Consider the following 19151-nt stretch of genomic DNA (forward strand, 5'->3'; position numbering starts at 1 on the left):
CCCCAGAATCATTGAGTCTGGAAAGACCTCTGAGATCATCAGGTCCAATCTGTGCCCAGTGCAATGAGTGCCACCTTGTCACCAGCCCAGGGCACTGAGTGCCACATCCAGGCTTCCCCTGGACACCTCCAGGGATGGGGACTACAACCCCAACCTGGGCAGCCCCTGCCAAGGCGTGGCCACCATTTCCATGAGGAAATTCCTCCTGATGTCCAACCTGACCCTCCCCTGGCACAGCTTGAGGCCATTCCCCCTCATCCTGTCGGTGTTCCCTGGGAGCAGAGCCTGACCCCCACCCAGGTCCACCCTCCTGTCAGGAGTTGTGCAGAGCCACAAGGCCCCCCTGAGCCTCCTTTTCCCCGGGCTAAAGAACCCCAGTGAAGCCCTCACACATTTTTATGGGCAGGCCCAGTGGTTTCCAATATAACCCTCTAAGCACCACTATTTCAAGGGAAAAAAAACCAAATTAATTTTGAGAAAGCCTTGGCTGCTCCTGTCCCTGGCAGAAGGGGGCACAGACAAGCACATGGACCCCAAACCTGACAAGCACAATCCTGGTGCTACAATCCTCCTCCTGCACCACAGAGATGAGCAGAATCCCCAGCTCCCAAGAACAGCACAGGGATTATATTTTTTTTCAAGTATCCATATAAATTTTAAAGAGCCATTTAAATCTCCACTCCTTTCAGGGCCAGAATTAACACTCATCTTCCTAAAGTCCTTATCCCCACCAGCAGTATGTATAGCACATCCATATGGATCTGCCAGAGCACAGCAAGATGCAAAGGCAAAAATAAAAAAAGCAGAAGACATAATGAGAGCAATTTGGGTTTTATTCTCGCTCATGAATCAATCTTGATTTCCCATTCACAGCACCCCCCGTTCCCTGCACGCCAGCTGTACACAAAGAGGCATCTGTCCTACCTTCAGCCATCAAAGGAGCTGTGTCCCTGTGGATGATGCTTCAGCCAGGGTTAGGAGCAGCAGGAGCAGCAGGGAGGTCTCCACTGCAGCAGTGCTGCACGGATCCAGGGATCAGCAGATCCCAGGGGAACGTAGGAAGTGCTCAGAGCGGTGCCAGCTACTCGCTGAGTTCAGTCAAACAGGCACACGGGCTCTGCTTCCATCTGCTGAGCCCTGGGCAAGGCTTTCCTCCTCAAAAGCAAAAGCTGCAATATTCACCTGGGCCTGGCCACCCCCTGTTGCAAACCCACTGCACCTGCAGCAGCCAGGTGGGGCAGAGGGTGCTGAGGATGCCCACAGACAGAAATAACTGCAGGATTGGGAGAGGAAGGGAATGCAAGCTTTGGCTTCTGCAATTATCCCTGGGCAAGGGAAGCTTTCCTTTTGCGTAGCAAAACCCATCTGCAATGCAGATCCTACAGAGGGGGGAAAAACCTCCAAACCTCCACACAGAGCAAACAGGGGTTACCTTCCTGGGTATCCCACAGCCTGGAATGCCCCCAGGAGCCAGCAGGATCCAGGTCACCAGGGCAGCCATCCTGTGCCACCACGTGCAGCCTGCAGTGGCTCTGAGTGGCTTCTGGGCACACTGGGCTCTGAGGTGACATCTGAGCACTGTCACATCCCAAGGCACAGCCAGAGCAGTGGGAGCAGGGAATGTGGCACACAGCCTGCACGTGGGACAGCTCTGTGGATCTGGTTTGGGAGCTGATGTGCAGCTCCCTCCTGGCTCTAAGCCTTTAAGGTACTGTGGGAAAAATAGTAAAGGTGAGAAGCTCAGGGCTTCTAATTAAAACAGGGGGATTTTCTTTCAGTTTCACCTGTGTGTTATTTGAAAAGTGTCTAAAAATTGGTGGATTGGGTTCTGTCTCTTCTTACCTTTACTATTTTTCCCACAAGGTACAACACACATCCTTTATTCAGAGAAGGGCTGCATGTGGCCTTTCCTCTCAGGAAATTCCCAGCTGACACTCAGCTGCCAGGAGCTCACCAACCTTTCTGGACAGGGCTGAAGAAACCCTGGAAATGCCCCCTGAGATCCTCCCAGGGATGCTCCAGGATTGGAGAGCAGAAACCCTGGGAACAGCCCACAGATCCTCCCAGGGATGCTCCCAGGATTAGAGAAACCCTGGAAATGCCTCCTGAGATCCTTCCAGGGATCCTCCCAAGGTTTGGGGAGCAGAAACCCTGGAAATGCCCCCTGAGATCCTCCCAGGGATGCTCCTGGGATGGGGATTGGAGAGCTGCAGCCCCACAAAGGCTCTGCCAGCTCCACTTAGGAACAGTGTGGTGCTCCCACCCAGGCTCCAGGCAGAGCCACAGCCTGACCCCCCAGCCCTGGATTTGCTCCTCAGCATCCTGCCCTGCCTGCTCCAGCTTCCCAGCTCCAGGCTCTTCCCTCCAGGCAGCCTTTGGAAGTGCCTCTGGGGAGCTGAAGGGGCTCCTCCTGCTCCTCTCACTCAGCCCCTGGAGTATCTTTCCCTTGGCACAGTGGATTTGTGATCCAGCTCCTCCAAGGCTGGCACTGCCAGGGGTCTCCCAGGTCTCCCTCCTTGCAAACAGGAACTCAGAGTTTCCAGGTTTGGGTGTTGGCTCTTGAGCTGGATTTTCCATCTCCCCAAACCCAACGGGCTTTTAGTTGAAGCATTTAAGAATTAACAATAATGAAAAAGGAGCTGGGATTATTTCCATCCTGGGGCCCTCCCTGAGCTCCTGGACACATCCATCCCCCTGTGGATGCCCTGTCTGTTCTCAGTGCATAGGGGCCCCTTTGTTCAGGGATCAGAAGCCAAGGCAGAAGGGCTGGGTGAGGCTGGCAGCTCCAGGAATGCACCTTTCCCTGCCTGGCACAGAGGTCCCTGAACTGCCTGCCACCTCCAGCAGTGCCCCTGTGTGCACCTCCCACAGCCCCTTCCCTGCAGCCTGCTCCCTGCAAGACAGATGTTCCAGATGTTTTAGCTCCTGGGATGTGTGTGCATGACACAACTTGCTCCTTACCCTTGTGAGCTGCAGTGTGAGCACAGAGATGTTCAGAGAGGCCCCTGCAGAAACACCAGGTATGTCTGAAGCTCTGAAGGTTTCAATACCTGGACAAGGGAAGGGCTCTGTGGGTGAGCACAGGCCTGGCTGTGTGCCTGGCCCAGCTGTGCCTGATCCTGTTTGCCACAAACCCCCCTCCAGCTGCTCCTGCACCCAGGACCCAGAGGAGCAGAGCTGCTCCTTGCTCCAGGCACCCCAGTTTGTAATTCCAGCCCCCTGGAACCTCACTGCCCCATCCCAGAGCTGCTCCTTGCTCCAGGCACCCCAGTTTGTGATTCCAGCCCCCTGGAACCTCCCTGCCCCATCCCAGAGCTGCTCCTTGCTCCAGGCACCCCAGTTTGTGATTCCAGCCCCCTGGAACCTCCCTGCCCCATCCCAGAGCTGCTCCTTGCTCCAGGCACCCCAGTTTGTGATTCCAGCCCCCTGGAACCTCCCTGCCCCATCCCAGAGCTGCTCCTTGCTCCAGGCACCCCAGTTTGTGATTCCAGCCCCCTGGAACCTCCCTGCCCCATCCCAGAGCTGCTCCTTGCTCCAGGCACCCCAGTTTGTGATTCCAGCCCCCCTGGAACCTCCCTGCCCCATCCCAGAGCTGCTCCTTGCTCCAGGCACCCCAGTTTGTGATTCCAGCCCCCCTGGAACCTCCCTGCCCCATCCCAGGGCAGCTGCTCCTTGCTCCAGGCACCTCAGTTTGTGATTCCAGCCCCCTGGAACCTCCCTGCCCCATCCCAGAGCTGCTCCTTGCCCACAACCAGGCTCCTTCCTGCCAGGCTGAGCTTTCCAAGGGGCTGGGATGTGACCCCTGGTTCCTGTTTCATCCTGAGGAGATCCTCCAGGAGCTGGAGCTCCTCACTGTGAGGATGCAGGGAGTCACTCTGGCTCCCTCTGTTTCTTTTCCCTTGGATCTCACTGATGGTTGTTGGGAGTATTTTTTCCATTCAAGAAAAAGAGGGAAATGTGGGAAATGAATTTGTAGAGAATTCTCAAAGCCTGACAGAAGGTTCACATAGTATACATGTGTATACAAACCTTGAAATAAAAAATACTATCTTAGAAATGCCATAGAATAAGACAGACATTATTAAGAGAGAAATAGAACTAGAAACAAGTTTCAAAAAATAACCTTACAAATAAAACTAGATACTTTAGAGAAACAGAACCATAAAAGATACATTGTAGTAAGACTCATGAAGTGCAATTTTAAATGATTAGCTTTAAGACATTTGCAGTATAGTGTACCAAAACCTGATAGACCATGAAATGCTTATAATGTATTATAATTAAGAAATAATTAGCTTCTGATTATAATAGCATAAATTATAACATCTGTATTGTCTCACACTTCACATAAGACTGAAAATAAAATAAAAAATTTTTAAAACACCTCTCAGTTACCCCATCTCTAAGTCAAAAAAAACCTTTAATCCAACAATGGTAGCCAGATGCACCAGGTCTTCCTCTGGCTGAGAACTCCCCAGGCCTCAAAACCCCCTTTTTTACACATCATACTCTCCTTCATTACTGCCTTCCCTCCATTATCAGTTTCTCAGGTTTTACAATGCAAGGCTGTAAAATTCCACTTCTCAGAGTTATTTATCCCCCCTGCCACGCTGCCAGTGCTGGATCCACACTGCCCCTGTGCTCTGCAGACTGCCCAGTCCCTCAGGCACCATCCACACATTGGAAAAGCAGGCAAGCCACTCCCTGAGGAGCAGGGAAGGACAAGGGGACCCTGTCAGACTAAGCCTTCTCCTGACCCAGGGATGGGGCATTTAAAAAATTTTAAAAATGCTGAGAGGCATTTAAAAAAATTAAAAAATTAAAATGCTGAGAGGCATTTTAAAGACTTTCATTCCATTTTTAGTCTCATGTGAAGCCTGAGACAACACAGATGTTATAATTCACACCATCACAATCAGAAGCCAACTATTTCCTAATTACAATACACTACAAGTGTTTCTTGGCCTATTCTTCAGCTTAGTCTTTTTTGTAAGGCTATCTAAGTCCTTTCCCTGCAACCAAAAAAAGCAGAGTTACCTATGGAATCCTTGCAGGAAACAGCAGCTTCCAGCACAGAAGCACCTTGCAACCAACTTTTTCCTCTTTATCAGAAAGACTTGAAAAAATAACAGAGAATTTCTTGAGCTGACCCCAAACTGTGTCTGTCCCCTTGAAGGGAACATAAATAATCAGCAGGGAAGGCCAAGGGGATCCAGCAGCCACGAGCAGGAACACAGAGACCACGGGGAGCTGAGCCTGTGCCAGCAGCTCCTGTGTCCCCAAAGCCCCAGACCTGAGAGCCACAGGCTCAGCACCTCCCAGAGCAGGGAAACCCTCTGGATTTACTGGTATTTGGGTGATTTACCCAAATTTACTGGTAAATTTACTGGTAAATTACTCTGGAAGCACTCCCTGGCCATCCACACAGCTGGTATAAAAAAAACCCTACATCCATGAGAGCCTACAAAAACCTACACCCATGAGAACCTACAAAATCTACACCCATGAGAACCTACAGAAATACACATCCATGAGAGCCTACAAAAACCTACACCCATGAGAACCTACAAAATCTACATCCATGAGAACCTACAAAAACCTACACCCATGAGAACCTACAGAAATACACATCCATGAGAACCTACAAAAACCTACACCCATGAGAACCTACAAAAACAACATCCATGAGAACCTACAAAAACTACACTCATGAGAACCTACAAAAAATCTACATCCATGAGAACCTACCAAAATCTACGTCCATGAAAACCTACAAAAAATCTACATCCATGAGAACTTACAAAATCTATGTCCATGAAAACCTACAAAAAATCTACATCCATGAGAACTTACAAAATCTATGTCCATGAAAACCTACAAAAATCTACATCCATGAGAACCTACAAAAACTACACCCAAGAGAACCTACAAAAACTACACTCATGAGAACTTACAAAAAATGACATCCATGAGAACCTACAAAAAATCTACATCCATGAGAACCTACAGAAATCCACATCCATGAGAACCAACAAAAACTACACCCATGAGAACCTACAAAAAATGACATCCTTTAGAGCCTACAAAAACAACATCCATAAGAACCTACAGAAATCCACATCCATGAGAACCTACAACATCTACATCCATGAGAACCTACAAGAAACTACATCCAGGAGAACGTACAAAAACACTACATCCATGAGAACCTACAAAAACTAGGTCCATGAGAACCTACAAAAACTGCACCCATGAGAACCTACCAAATCTACACCCATGAGAACCTACAAAAACAACATCCATGAGAACCTACAGAAATCCACATCCATGAGAACCTACAAAAAATGACATCCATGAGAACCTACAAAAAAACTGCACCCATGAGAACCTACAAAAACCTACATCCATGAGAACCAGGCTTTCCCGTCCAGCCTTCACTGTGGGAGGGCAGGAGGCAGCCAGGAGTGGCTAAAACCTCTCCTTAAAGCCTCAAATCCTCATCCCTGTGCTCTGCCCCCCCTCAGCATCACCTGGCCAGACAGACACAGAGCTGGCCCAGGCCAGTGCAGAGGTGGCCCTGGGGCTTTGTGTGAGGGCTTCAGTGGCTCCTGCTCCAGGCTGGAGGGCAGTGGGACATGCCCTGGCACAGGGACAGAGACAGCTCAGCATCCTGCATGGAAAAGCCAAGTGGACCTGAAGCAGTTGTGAGAAATGCAGCTGACAGAGGAAATTTGGCTGGGTTTGTAACTGCACCTTCAGTTTGCCAGGCTCCAGAGAAATCCCAGCTCCCAGGCTCCAAGCAAATCCCAGGAAATCTCCTCCCAGAGAGGAGAGAGGCAGAGAAGAGTGGGACATCCTCAGAAATAAACCCTGCATTAACACAGACACCAAAAGGTCCAAGCTGACACCAGCTCTCTCTTCTATAACTGACCCAAGAATTACAGAGCACCAAGAAATCCAGCAGAGCATTCCCTGACTAAAAATAGGCCCAGCTAATTAACAAACCTTGTTAAAAGGCACACCCAGCAGCAGCATGACCTCTGCTTTGGTTACAAAGGGATGATCAATATTGACTGTCTAAAAAGCAGCAGCAAATCCTTCAGGTGGCTTCAATGTGAGCAGTGCTCAGCTGTGAGACTCAAAGAACCTCCTCTGCTCCCTGCCCTGGGCTTCTTTTATAACCATTTAATGCCATGTGCTGTTAGAGAGCTCAGCCCTTCCTAACCACTGTAATAAACACATATCAATCTCTTTCAAATTTAATAAATAGAGCCCCTAAAAGCTTTGCCTGGATCTGCTTTTCCCATTCAATTAATAGAACACAACACCAAAGGGATGAATTATTGAGGAGAAACACGAGCCTGGGCTTTCACAAATGCTCTACTCCAATGGCAATTTATTACAAATTAATAGTGTGCTGCAGCTCCTCCTGCTTCCTGGCAGCTGGGAATTGCTCAGGAAACTTGGGAGCTGCCATAAAACACTGCAGCCCTGAGCTCAAATCATCCTGGAGGGGTTTGGGTGGCAAGGGAGCTCAAAGCTCCAAGGGTTTGGACAGCACTGCCAGGGATGCCAGGGTGGGATTGTTGTGGGGTCTGTGCAGGGCAGGAGTGGGACTGGGTCCTCCCCTCAGTCCTTTCCAGTTCAGGATATTCTGTGCTTCCAGGGCTCTAAGTAAGAGGAGCCCAAAGTCTGGAGAGTCCCAATCCCACAATCACCTTTTCTGCAGCTGTATTTTTGCAGCATTTGGGCACCCCTTACTCCATTTTGGGTAACTTTTGAATCCCATTTCAACTCCAACACCTTCCACTGTCCCAGGCTGCTCCCAGCCCTGCCCAGCCTGGCCTTGGGCACTGCCAGGGATCCAGGGGCAGCCCCAGCTGCTCTGGGCACCCTGTGCCAGGGCCTCAGCACCCTTGCAGTAAATAAAGAAATAAATAAAGTGGGGGTGGAACTGGGGAGAAGGAAGAGGAATGGACAATGGACAGAAGAACAGGAGAAAACTGCTTTGAGGGTTTTTACTCCTGGAACAGCACAGTTTGTATGGGAAGGGTGGTTCTTTGCCACCCTTGCAGCACACTCCATGGGCAGGGCTGGCAGCAGGGCTGGGATCCCAGATAAGCATCTCTGAGCAGAGCTGACTATTGTGCAAGGATGATAATTCACATTTGCACATTCAGAACTCCAGCTGCTCGCAAGGAGATTCCCAGATTTCTCACACCCTGTCCATAACAACGTGCCTGGCCCAAAATGACCCTCTGGCACTCTGAGAGAAATCCCAAACTGAAAAAAACAACCGAAAAAAAACCTTTTCTGCAGCAAAGGGGTTCAAATGGCAACCAGCCAGAAAGACACTTCACATTTCACCAAACTGCTGCTCTGGAAGCACTTGCAGAAAGCCCTCAGGAGCCAGGTGGGGACTGGCATTGCCTGTTGGAAGATCATCCTGACTCCAGCCAGGGAGTTCAAAGCTCTGGTTTCATGTGCTGCTTGCTGAAAACCATCTGAGCATGTTGATCCCCCAAACACTCAGAGTGAAGGTTATAAATGCATTGGTAAATCCATCAGTAAATTGGTAAATGCATGGTGATTTCCATTCCAGTGGAAGATGCCCTGTCCATGGGTGGTATGAGCTGAGTGTTAAGGCCCTTCCAACCCAAACCATTCCATGCTCAGTGCCAGTGTTTGGAAGATGTCACAGCCAGCAGCTCCCAGACACCTCCAGCAGCATGGCAGGCACTCCACCAGAGCAAGAACCCCCAAAAACACAGGTGAGAGACACCCAGCCAGGAGGAAATGATTTCCCCTTCCTTTGTAGGAAGGAACTTTCCTGATAAACAACAAAACATGGAACCACCACCACAACTGCTCTACCACCTTTTCAACCCCTATTAAATGCCCCCAACCTCTTCCCCTTCCCCTCCACCCAGCACAGAGCAGGAACTCTCAGAAAACCAAACCCAGATGGTTTTCCCCAAGGTTTTCCTTCTCTTGGAACAATCTCCTCAGCTCAACCATGGTGTTAAATTTGGCCAATTCCCACCCTCACTCAGAGCACAGCAGGAAGCTCACCTCCATTTCTGATGGCTCTGATGCCCCGATGGAAATCTTCAAAGCTGATAACTCCCAATCCACTGGGATCCAGGTATTTTGTTAGGTCCTTTACCTGCAACCAAAAAAAGCAGAGTTACCTATGGAATCCTTGCAGGAAACAGCAGCTTCCAGCACAGAAGCACCTTGCAACCAACTTTTTCCTCTTAATCAGAAAGATTTGAGAAAATAACAGTGAATTTCTTGAGCTGACCCCAACCTGTGTCTGTTCTCCTTGAAGGGAACATAAGTAATCAGAACAAAGGGGTTAATTAGGACTGGGTTGGTGTTGAAACTCTTGTTTAGCCTTGAAGCAGCATTTCAGGCAATGTCTCCTGTAACATGGACCTGCTTTGCCAGGGATTTGTTTATTTTTATGGGTTTTAAAGAGGTCCTGTCTTAATTGGGAAACTCTGTAATAGGCTGCCTGGTAGGAGGGCCCAATTAAGGGGATTTGGTGATAATGAACTGCTCCATGTTACAAATTTAGGCCGTATAATTGAAACATTTTCCCAATTAGACAATGCCTGGGGGGGAGGGGAATCACACCAGGCCAGGGTTGGGATGGGGGTGCTGCAGCAAGGGGCACTCTGAGACCTGCTGAGCATGGTCTGGGCTGTTCAAAGAGAATGGGAAAAGGGCACAACCACAGGGCCCAAAGGCTCTCAAAAAGGTGCATTTGGGCTCTTCCTTCCTTCTGCCATGAGCAGAAAATCCTTTACACCAGATTCTTCTCAAGCTGAACCAGACATTTATCCCTGGTTTTAAGAGCTTTTGAGGCACCTTTGTCTATTTTTGCAGCACATCCTTCAGCTGAGGAACAATCCCAGGAGGAAGCTGGGGAGGTCAGAGAGGTGAGCTCCATGCTGCAGAGCTGCCCACAGAGCTGCCCTCACCTGGGCACATCCTCCTCCTCTTCCTCATGCACAGGAAGGAGTATCCAGGGCTGCATTTGTGCAGTTTCAGTTTGGGGTTTCAGTTTGTTCTGGGGAAGGAGCTGGTGAATCACCAAACCTCTCCTCTCACACAGGTCTCAAAGGAGACTCAGCCCATGGAGCTCAGAGCTGCCCTGCTCACCCTGCAGCAGCACTGGGGGGATGCTTTGAGCTCTTTTTGGTTTTCTGAAAGCCAGCTATGTGTTTCTAAAGGAAAATCACATCTACAGCACACTCAGCGCTGTTCACCCACGGCTCCACATGCTTTGGCCATCCCACATTCCCACAGGAACAGCAAAAATTCCACTGGCATGGAGGAACCCACAGGGCTGAGACCATAAAACATGGAATCACAGAATATCCTGAGTGGGAAGGGACCCCCAGGGATCATCCAGTCCAAGCCCAGGCACAGACACCCCAGCAATCCCACCCTGGGCATCCCTGGCAGCGCTATCCAAGCTCTCCTGGAGCTCTGGCAGCCTCGGGGCTGTGCCCATTCCCTGGGGAGCCTGGGCAGTGCCAGCACCCTCTGGGGATGAACCTTTCCTGATATCCAACCTAAACCTGCCCTGGCACAGCTCCAGCTGCTCCCTGGTCCTGTCACTGAATTTCAGGCTGTGCCTCTGTGGGAGTGCCACGAGAGGAAACCCAAACCCCCAGGGCACTGCTGTGCCCACCTGCCAGCTGCCTCCAGCTCAAGCTGGACACCAGGAGCAATTTCCTCTTTTCTTCTTTCTTTCTCCCCAGAAAGGCTGGTCTGGCATTGCCAGGGGCTGCCCAGAGAGGTTTGGAGTCCCCATCCCTGCAGATGTCCAAGGAAAGGCTGGAAGTGGCACTCGGGCTGGTGGCAAGGCAGGGATGGGTCACAGGCTGGACTAGAAGATCTCAAAGCTCTTTCCAAGCTCACCTGAGATTCTGTCAATGGGAGAAGACAACACAAACACCTTCTCCAGTTTTCTAGAGCACTCCTTTTTGGCAGACAGACCTCCTAAACTCACATGGCACTCATCATCTTGGGTGAGTCAGGTTTCTTGTATGTTAAACAAAGGTATTTGAGACTAATAAAAACAACTCATAGGAATGTGTCAGTTCCAGTTAATGCATCTGGCAGCTGCCTGGATGAAGCTGTCACTTAATTTGTTATCTGGGTACAGAGATAACAGAAAGGCAAGTGACATTTAATCAGACTTGATAAGCCTATAAGGGATTAGCATGACACACTCTAAATTACAGTTTCTGTGGTTTTCAGCTCCTCAGGACCACAGAGGGCTTCAGCCCCTGGTGCCAATGGCACAGCAGGGCACCTCACCCACCCAGAGCTCAGGCAGGACACACAGGGAGGTATCTGCCCTATGCAAAAGAGAAAAAAAGGTATTTAAATTGGGCTGTGGGCAGGGGGAAATGAGGGGAAATGGTTCTGAAAACTTCCCAACCCAGACATCATGAATGCAAACAACAAAAGGCACAGAGTGAAGAAGCTGGATCAGTCTGTGCTGATCCAAACCTGCCTGGATTTGCTGGCCAGGCTTAAAATCACCATTACCCCTTGAGACACCACCCCAGGCTGAGGTGAGTGGCTGCTGACACTCCAAAGAACCCACAGACAGAAAACAAGAATATTTGCTGTGTCTGCCTGGTCCCCACAGCTCCTGGACTCCTCCTCTCACCAAGCATCACCCAGCAATGGAGCTGGAGCCCCTCTGGAGCCAGGCTGGGAGAGCTGGGGGTGCTGGGAGAGGAGAAGGCTCCAGGGACACCTCAGAGCCCCTTGCAGGGCCTGAAGGGGCTCCAGGAGAGCTGGAGAGGGACTGGGGACAAGGCCTGGAGGGACAGGACACAGGGAATGGCTCCCACTGCCAGAGGGCAGGGATGGATGGGATATTGGGAATTAGGAATTGTTCCCTGGGAGGGTGGGCAGGCCCTGGCACAGGGTGCCCAGAGCAGCTGGGGCTGCCCCTGGATCCCTGGCAGTGCCCAAGGCCAGGCTGGGCAGGGCTTGGAGCAATCTGGGATTGTTTTCTTCATTTGTTCATTTTGATGACTGGGCTAAACCCAGTACCTCATCAGGGCAGCTGGGAAAACCACAGCACTGAGGCTCAAACTGCTTTAGGTGCATGCAGTACATGTGAGCAGCTCTGAGCTCCCAGATTTGAGGTTTCAGCTGAAGCCTGAGCACAGCAGCTCCCAGCACTCTCCTCCTGGCACAGCACCAACAGGAACACTCCACCAAGCTGAACACCGAGCTCAAGCCACGAGACAGAAGCCACAGTCCTGCTTTTGGCCAGCAAGAAATGCTCCAAATAAAGGGTTTGCTTCCTGTGTGTGTCTGTGGCTGGTCACAAACCCTCCTTGGAGCCCGAGCAGCTGAAACACAGAGCATTAAAGAGTGAAAGAGGATGAGGTGGTTTAAGCAGCTGACTTAAATCCTGCTGGAAAGTGAGAGCTTTAAACTGCTTGAAGCCAGCCAGGCTGCCTGGAGCTGAGCACAGCCTCAGCAGCAGGAGCACAACTGGGGGCTGTGGTGGTGTCTGAGGGTCCCCAGGACCAAGGAAGAGATGAGAATCTTGACTCCATGTTTCAGAAGGCTGATTATTTTATGATATATATTAGATATATTTATTTCTATATTTATATAGAAATAAACACATATAATATATTTATTTTATATATTAATTATATATTATAGATTCCTTATATATTATAGATTTGAGGTGCCAGGTGACCTCCCCTCCTTGTCCCCACCTGCCCCATGTCCTTTTCCAGGAGGAATCCCCTGGTCTGGGCTGTGTCCCTGGCACAGGGGTGACCAGAGCCCCCTTGGCAGATGCCACCCCCCATATGCCCCCCCCATCATATAATACATATTATATTATTATATAATATAATATATATTATATATTATATTATATATACTATATAATATATATTATATTATTATAATTATAATAATAAATATAAAATATATAATATAACAGTATAATATATAATATATAATATATATACTATATATAGTATATATCATATATATATAAAATATTATATATAATAGTATTATATATAATATAATAGTATATGTATAATATATAATAATATAATAGTATATATTATAGATTTAATATATAAATCTATAATATATAATATATTAATTATATATATAACACATAAATCTATATATTATTATAGATTTATATATTATTATTAATATACTATATATTATAGATTTATATATTAAAACTATACTAAAGAATAGAAAAAAATGATTTCATCACTAGGCTAGCAAGGAAAAGAATGACAAAATCTTGTGACTGATCAGAGTCCCAACACAGCTGGACTGGGATTGGTCATCAAGTGGAAACCATTCACATGAGACCAATCAAAGATGCACCAGCCACATTCCACAGCAGCAGATAATCCTTGTTTATATTTCATTTCTGAGGCCTCTCAGCTTCTCAGGAGAAAAAGTCCTGGCAAAGGATTTTTCATAAAATATGTCTGTGACAGGGGGTGGCATCTGGTCACCCCTGTGCCAGGGACACAGCCCAGACCAGGGGATTCCTCCTGGAACAGGACATGGGGCAGGTGGGGACAAGGAGGGGAGGTCACCTGGCACCTCAACAGCACCACAAGGACTCCTTGCAGCATCCCCATCCCACACCCCTGCATCCTGTGCACTCCAGGCTGCTCCACCCCCAAACCCAAGGATTCAGAGCCCACACTGTGATCCCATGGGGCCCTCACAGCACAAAAAGAGTTTCCTTGCTTTGATGCACTGAACTCAGCTCAGCAAATGACCCTGAGCTCCGGCAGTGACCGCTCCACATTCCAGCTCACACACAAAGCCTTGGCAGTGGAGTTTCCCAGGGAGGTGAAGGATTCCCCAGCTGTGAATTCCCTGTTTAGAGAAGGAAAAGGAAGCTCTGGGCCTCTCCTCTCCATCCTTAGGGATGCTGCATGCCTGCAGCACACCCCAGATGGACTCAGCAGGACAGAATATCCACTGGGCTTGCTTCAGGTGTGATCCCTGAGGGAATTCTGGGCAGCCAACACCCCCTGCAAGCCCTGAGCCTGCCAGCAGCTTTCACCCATATCCTGGCAGAGATCAGGGCTGAAGCAGATCCCAAAAATGCATTCTTTGGAGGGGGAAGGGGGTGGGAGATTTCTAGTGGCCACAGCACTCCCCAAGAAGGGCTGGTGGAGCTCAGAGCATCAAATCATGGGGGGTCTCACAGGGCTGGTCCTTCCATGTCCTGCCCTGGGAATAAAATCAACCCTCAGGGATGCTTTAATCTACAGAGTCTGGGGGCAAAGAGGAGGAATGAGTACTGACAGATTCCTGATACAGACCTCAAAATACCCAAGCAAATGGGGAGGGAAAAGAAAAAAAGGGGAAAGGAAGGGGGGGAAAGGAAAAAAGGGGAAAGGAAGGGGGGGAAAGGAAAAAAGGGGAAAGGAAGGGGGGAAAGGAAGGGGGGGAAAGGGGAGAAAAAGGGAGGGAAAAGGGGGGGGAAAGGGGGAAAGAAGGGGGAAAGAAGGGGGGAAAAGGGGGGGGAAAAGGGGGGGAAAACAGGAAAAAAGAAAAAAAAAAAGGAAAAAAAGGAAAAAGGTCCTGGTGTCTTGCTTGGCTGTGGCAGGACATGAAAATCCAAGCACTTCTCATGTAACTTTAATTCCTCTCCCCTGCCTGCCAGAAGGCCAGATCTGCTCTGAACATCCTGTATCTCTGCATTGTGAGACAATCCCTGCGCTCAGGCAGAGGGGAGAACGAGCACTGCATTGGCAGAAGTGCCAAACTGAGGGATTTTGAGCACTACAAAGGAGGGAGGGCTCACAGCAGCTGCTCCCCTCCCTGCTCAGGCAGGTGTGGGGCCCACAGGAATTCACCTGAGTGAGAACACCCTGTATAAACATGGTTACACAAAGGTGGATGCAGCACCTCCACCCTCTGTGTTTAACACAAGGGATGAGCCAAAGCTCCCTAAAAACCCACCTTGCCTCTCAGGGCTAAAGCAATCCTTTCAAAGAAAAATGTGTAATAGTTTTAAATGCTGATGACAAAAGGCAGAGTATCCTTTTTTCACCTTTGGGAAAGGGGCTGGAACTGCTGAAGCTCCTGCAGCCAAACCAAAGGGGCTGTGCCAAAGACCCAGCTGTCCCACAGAGCTCTCCTCAGATCCCCTGAACCCATGGGCTGCAGTGGGATCAGCTGCAATGCTCTGATCCCTGCTAATGCAGCATTTCTGTGGGGTCAGAGCACATCCATGCCCTGTGCTGGCTGCTGAGGGAGCATGACCAGCCTGACAGGGTGAGCACAGCTCCCCAGGCTGCTGCAGGGATGGGAAGCACAGCTGCACCATTCCCAAAGCCAGGAACAGCCTCCCAGGCCTCCACTCCTGTGGCTTCATCACCATCAACAGGCAGGCCCAGGGGGAGGCTGACAGCCCTGGCTCCAGCCCTGCTCACAGCATCTGCCCGAAGGAGCTGGCACTCCACAGAGCACTCAGAACCTCAAAGCAGGTTTCTATTCTGCTGCAATTACACCTAATTAAGTAACCTTTAAAACACCCCCGAGGGGAGGATCTCATTGCAGGGAGCAGCCCCGGCCAATTGTGAGTAAGCAGTGCAAGAACTGCATTATTTATTTCACAAGTGGCAGTGCTGACCCAGGGCTGCTGCCAGGATTTTGCTCTCCCAGCCTTTCCCAAAGCTCCAGGAGGAGCTCAGCAGGCAGATCCAGCCTGCTCAGTCTCTGTTTAAAGGTCCACCACAAGCAAGCCTGGTGAAGATGTTTTCTGCAACATCCTTCCCTAACCTGGCCCAGAGATCAGCTCATCCCTCCCATCCCTTCATCCCTCCCATCCCTTCATCCCTCCCATCCCTTCATCCCCAGGCTCCAGCACTGCAGGATCCAGACACCTTCCTGAGCAGGAGACAAAGAAAGCCCCAGCCTGGTTTGTTCTCACCTTTTCCTGCCACAGAAGAAATAATCAAAGCTCCTATTTAAACTAGAAGGGGAATAAACCTCCTGTGTTTAGCAGGGGAATAATTATGGTAAGGATAAACCTGCAAGTATTAAAAGCAGAGGAATGGGAGAGAGATCACCCACAAACCAAGACAGAATGAACAAAGTGAGCAAGTTCCCAAGGGGAAGACAGATCCTCTTCCCAGGAAGAGATCCTTGGCTTACAAACCCTCTTGCCTAACAAATCCTCCTTTTCCCAGGAATCCAAGAGAAAAGCTCCTCAGCCTGCCACAGCTTTTGCTGTTCATCACCTCTTTGGGGCAGTTTCTCCCCCAGTCTTGCCCCAAAGCCTTTCCCAGGCTCCTTCTGCAGGGAATACCAGAGTGGAGAGATGAAAATACAGAATGGACAGCAGAGAATTCCCTCCCCACCAAACTCCTCTTTTCCCCTTTTGGAAGGGGGAGGAAGAGATTTCCAAGCCAGCTGTGAGCCAGCACCAGCCCAAAGCTGATGCTGAGGACCAGATCCCCCCACTCACCAGGAGCCCGCAGAGAAGACTTTCCTTCAAACACTCCAAATTCACCAGGAAGCAGGAAAAAAAAGCCAGAATGTGTTTCACAGAGCTGGCAGCCAAAGAAACCTGAGGACCCACATCCTTCCTGCCCACAGCCACGAGAAACCAGGACAAACAGACCCAGCCAGGCCCCAGAGGAGAGCCTGCAGCTGAACTGTGGAGATCTCCTCCACCTGCAGCACTCACACCTGGAATTTTGGGGTATTTTCCTGCTGGAACCCAGGACATTCCTCTGGCTGCCCTGGATGAGTCAAGACCCTGGCAAGGGGCTCAGAGACCTTGGCATGGAGTCAGAAACACCAAAAACACCTTTGGCTTTGATTTTAACCCATGGAAACAATTCCCAACTTTGTGTGAAGATTTACAAGCCACAAGAGTCTGAGTAGAATGACAGTGAATTTGTCACAGGGTGAAAAAGTAGAATTTTGGGGATTTAGAATGGGGGTTCAAGAGGCAAGATGGAGGAACCTGGGTGTGTCCTGTCCTTCTTCTTCTTGTCCTCCATCTTCTGCTGGGATGGTGCCACTTCTGGATTGGTTTAGAGTAGAGACAGACTGTCTAACATAGGTGATAGGTACTGTACAATTGTTGTAAATAAAGTACAGGTAGTTTTTGGTATAAAAAGCCAACACCACCCAAGGGTGGTCAGGGTGCCACAACCCAACCTGCAGGACAGATCTCAGCAGGTCAGAGAAAGAATGGAACAGATAAGAGAAAATAAACAACCTTGGAAAGCAGAACTGAGGAATCTCAACTTCTTCAGTCAAGGGGCTGGGAAAAAGAGACTTTCCAACACCTTGGGGTCATCTCAATCACAGAAACACAAGATTTTCCCTGCTGGTAGAAATTCCTCTGGTCTGTACAGGAGCTTTCTGGACTGACCCCAGCAGCTCCATGGATGTCTGGAGGCAGGAACACCTCCATGCTCAGCAGGGCTCCAGGAGCCTCAGTTTGTGGTATTTAAGTGTGTTCTCAAATGCCAAATGTGACATTTCCAAATTATCCCTCAATTGTTGCCACTGAAGCATAAAAACATATTTAAACAAACAACTTCAAGGATGGTTTGGAAACATTAACAGGAATATAAGTTACGCTGAGATGGTTTTAATCCAAATTTAATTGTTTGTCTCAAGTGTTCCAGATTTCCTGTCGCTCCCTAAGTGCTCAAAGGCTTCAGCAGCCACCATGTTCTGCTCTAAACATTTATTTGTTTAATGAACTTCAAGAGGGTTCTTCCTCCACCCTCCAAGCCTTTGTTTCTAGTTTCTGTTCCTCTGATGACAAGGGAAACCTGTTCTCACCCTTCCAAACACGGCTCAGGGGCAGGAGGCAGGGTTAAATCAAGAAAGAAGAAAAGGTTTAGAGCCTGGCTGCTGCTCAGGTGAAACACACACCTGGGTGGAGCCACCCTGGGGACAGAGCCCAGTGCCACCACAGAGCCACCCCGGGCTGAACCCCTGCAGAACAGGGACAGGAGCCTCCCCAGGGTTTGGAGCTGATCTGAACAAAAAACCAAAAAAAACCCCAAGACAATCAAACACCCCAGGAGGTCACATACCAAGGATGAGGCATTTGAAGATGCTGAATGTTTTGCCTGCTGTGGCAAAGCTCCCTGCAGCAAACACAGGCATTCCTGTGATGGAGCTGTTGGGTTCCACAGGCTGCCCAGGCTCAGAAATCCAGCATTTCTAAGTGTGGGAATCCAGGATTTCTGGGGTTTGCTTCCCTGTGCTCCCCTCCAGGTTGAAAAGCAGCACAAAACACCCATGGCACATCCCAGACTGAATCATGGCCTGACACACTCACCCTCCCACAGCACAATGTACAGGCTGTAACTGATCCATGGATTACAGCCAGAGAATCACTGAATTATCTGCGTGGGAAGGGACCTTAAATCCCATCCAGTGCCACCCCTGCCATGGCAGGGACACCTCCCACTGTCCCAGGCTGCTCCAAGCCCTGCCCAGCCTGGCCTTGGGCACTGCCAGGGATCCAGGGGCAGCCACAGCTGCTCTGGGCACCCTGTGCCAGGGCCTGCCCACCCTGCCAGGGAACAATTCCTAATTCCCAATATCCCATCCAGCCCTGCCCTCTGGCAGTGGCAGCCATTCCCTGTGTCCTGTCCCTCCATGCCTTGTCCCCAGTCCCTCTGCAGCTCTCCTGGAGCCCCTTCAGGCCCTGCAAGGGGCTCTGAGGTGTCCCTGGAGCCTTCTCCTCTCCAGGTGAGCACCCCCAGCTCTCCCAGCCTGGCTCCAGAGCAGAGGGGCTCCAGCCCTGGGGCTCCCCTGGACTCTCTCCAGCAGCTCCAGGTCCCTCCTGTGCTGGGCAGGGAGCTGCTCCTCTCAGCTGGAAATGCTGGGATTCTGGGGGACACGGAGCTGGAGCTGCAAACAGCAGCAGCTGAGCAGGACAGAAGGAACCTGCCTGGCCCAGCCCTGCTGTGTCTGCCACCCTGGCAAAAGTGAGCTTATTGTACCACAAACAAGCCTGAACCAGAGCCCAGCAAAGCATAAAGAGTCATTTCTTTTTTAGAGCTGCTTCAGGTTATTCCCCTCCCTTTGGCACCTCCTCAGGGAGCTCCAGAAAGGGCTGT

At 49.9% G+C, this 19151-nt stretch overlaps 1 protein-coding gene across 2 annotated transcripts in view; it reads right to left on the minus strand.

Moving 5' to 3' along the window:
• Window positions 1–19151, minus strand: part of RAB11FIP3 (RAB11 family interacting protein 3) — an 86435-nt gene that overhangs the window by 55182 nt on the left and 12102 nt on the right. For both annotated transcript variants that reach the window (XM_066561230.1, XM_066561229.1), the window contains exon 2: window positions 9073–9166. In XM_066561230.1, the coding sequence (XP_066417327.1) occupies window positions 9073–9166 (94 nt within the window). The remainder of the gene's footprint in view (window positions 1–9072; window positions 9167–19151) is intronic.

Source organism: Molothrus aeneus, chromosome 16, assembly GCF_037042795.1.
Source record: "Molothrus aeneus isolate 106 chromosome 16, BPBGC_Maene_1.0, whole genome shotgun sequence".
Taxonomy (NCBI): domain Eukaryota; kingdom Metazoa; phylum Chordata; class Aves; order Passeriformes; family Icteridae; genus Molothrus; species Molothrus aeneus.